At 71.3% G+C, this 1,476-nt stretch overlaps 1 protein-coding gene across 1 annotated transcript; it reads right to left on the reverse strand.

The window, feature by feature from the left end:
• Window positions 1-77: 77 nt before the first annotated feature.
• On the reverse strand, window positions 78-1,476 carry AURANDRAFT_69331 (hypothetical protein; the record flags this gene model as incomplete). Its single annotated transcript, XM_009045098.1, has 2 exons — window positions 78-219; window positions 420-1,476. Coding segments are annotated over 2 exons (1,199 nt in total), but the record flags the coding sequence as incomplete, so codon positions are not given.

Raw genomic sequence — 1,476 nt, forward strand, 5'->3', positions numbered from 1 at the left:
TCGTCGCGCTCGAGGCGGTCCGCCTCGCGCCACGCGGCGGCGGTGCCCTCGTCCATGCCCTTGAGCTTCTCCCGCACCTCGATGTCGCTGCGGACGCGCACGTAGCGCTTGCGGTACTCGAGGTAGATCTCCTCGCGGCGCTGCACGAGCTTCTTGTCGCCCTTGGACTCGTTCTCCGCGCGGAGCGCGTTGTTGAGCTTCGTGGACCACTCCGCGAGCCTGGGCAGGAAACAAAAATATTCAACACGACTTCAATGTTCATGTATTTGCACGGTTTCGACATACTTTCTTCACTGTCTGAAAAGAACTCGCCGAGAGAAAATGATTCGTCCAAAATCAGCCAAAACGACTTTGATTTGACCGATATAGAGAGGTTTGAAGTTTTTGCTGGACAGGGCGTTCCACTGGTTGTTTCGCACACAGCCGCGAGCTCCGCGCGCTCGTCGTCGTTCATCATGGGCAGCATGCCGTGGCGCTCGTTCTTGTCCATCTCCTCGTACTCCGCGCGGAGCTGCTCGATGGGCGCGCCGTCGCGGTGGAGCGTCATGAGGCGCCGCGCGGTCTCGAGGCTGCACGTCTCGTCCATCTCGCGGTCCATGCGGTCGCGGTGCGCGCGCGCGCGGCGGTGGAGCTCCGTGAGCTTGCGCTCCTCGGCCCAGGGGTCCTCCTCCTCCTCGCCGCGCGCCGCGCGCTCGCGCGCCTCGCGCGCGTCCTGCTCCTTCTTGAGCCGCCGCGCGGCCGCGCGGCGCCGCCGGAGCTCGTCCTCCGCGTAGAGGCTCTTGCCCTCGGCGATGCCGTGGAGCAGCGCGCGGCCGATGCCCGCGAGCTTGCGCTCGTCGACGACGAGCGCGGCCTTGACGCGCGCCGCGGCGCGCGCGAGCGTGCCCGCCGCGCCCGGCGCCGCGGCGTCCGTCGGGAGCGCGCCGAGGCACGCCATCGCGGCGTCGCTGTCGCCGAGGCCCCGGTGCGCCTGCGCGCAGCGGTAGCTCGCCGTCCACCGGTTCAGGCGCCCGGCCGCGGCTTTTCGAGCATCGTCGAGGACCCAGGACGCCTCGCGGAGCGCCGCGCGCCAGTGGCCGCTCTCGATGGCGCAGGCCGCGGCGTCGCAGTGGAGGTTCCCGCGGAGCACCCAGCGGAGCGCGCGCAGGTCCGCGTCGCCGCAGTCGGCCCAGACGTCGTCCCAGGCCTCGTCGCCGTCCTCGTGGCCGAGGCCCTCCTCGCGGAGCTTCTCCGCCTCGTGCCAGTGGCGCGCGGCCTCGCGCGGCGGGTCGCAGGGCACGTCGTCCCGGAGCAGCCAGTCCGCGCGCCAGAGCAGGAGCCGCGCGGCGGGCCGGTCCTTGGCCCGCTTGAGCGCGAGGCCCCGGGCCCGGTACGCGCACGCCGCGGCGACGCGCGCGTCGGCCGTCGCGCAGCCGACGCGCTCGTCCGCGCGGTCGTTCGCCTCGCGCGTCGTCTCGATGACGTGCCTCTCCTTCT

Source organism: Aureococcus anophagefferens, assembly GCF_000186865.1.
Source record: "Aureococcus anophagefferens unplaced genomic scaffold AURANscaffold_1453, whole genome shotgun sequence".
NCBI lineage: Eukaryota > Pelagophyceae > Pelagomonadales > Pelagomonadaceae > Aureococcus > Aureococcus anophagefferens.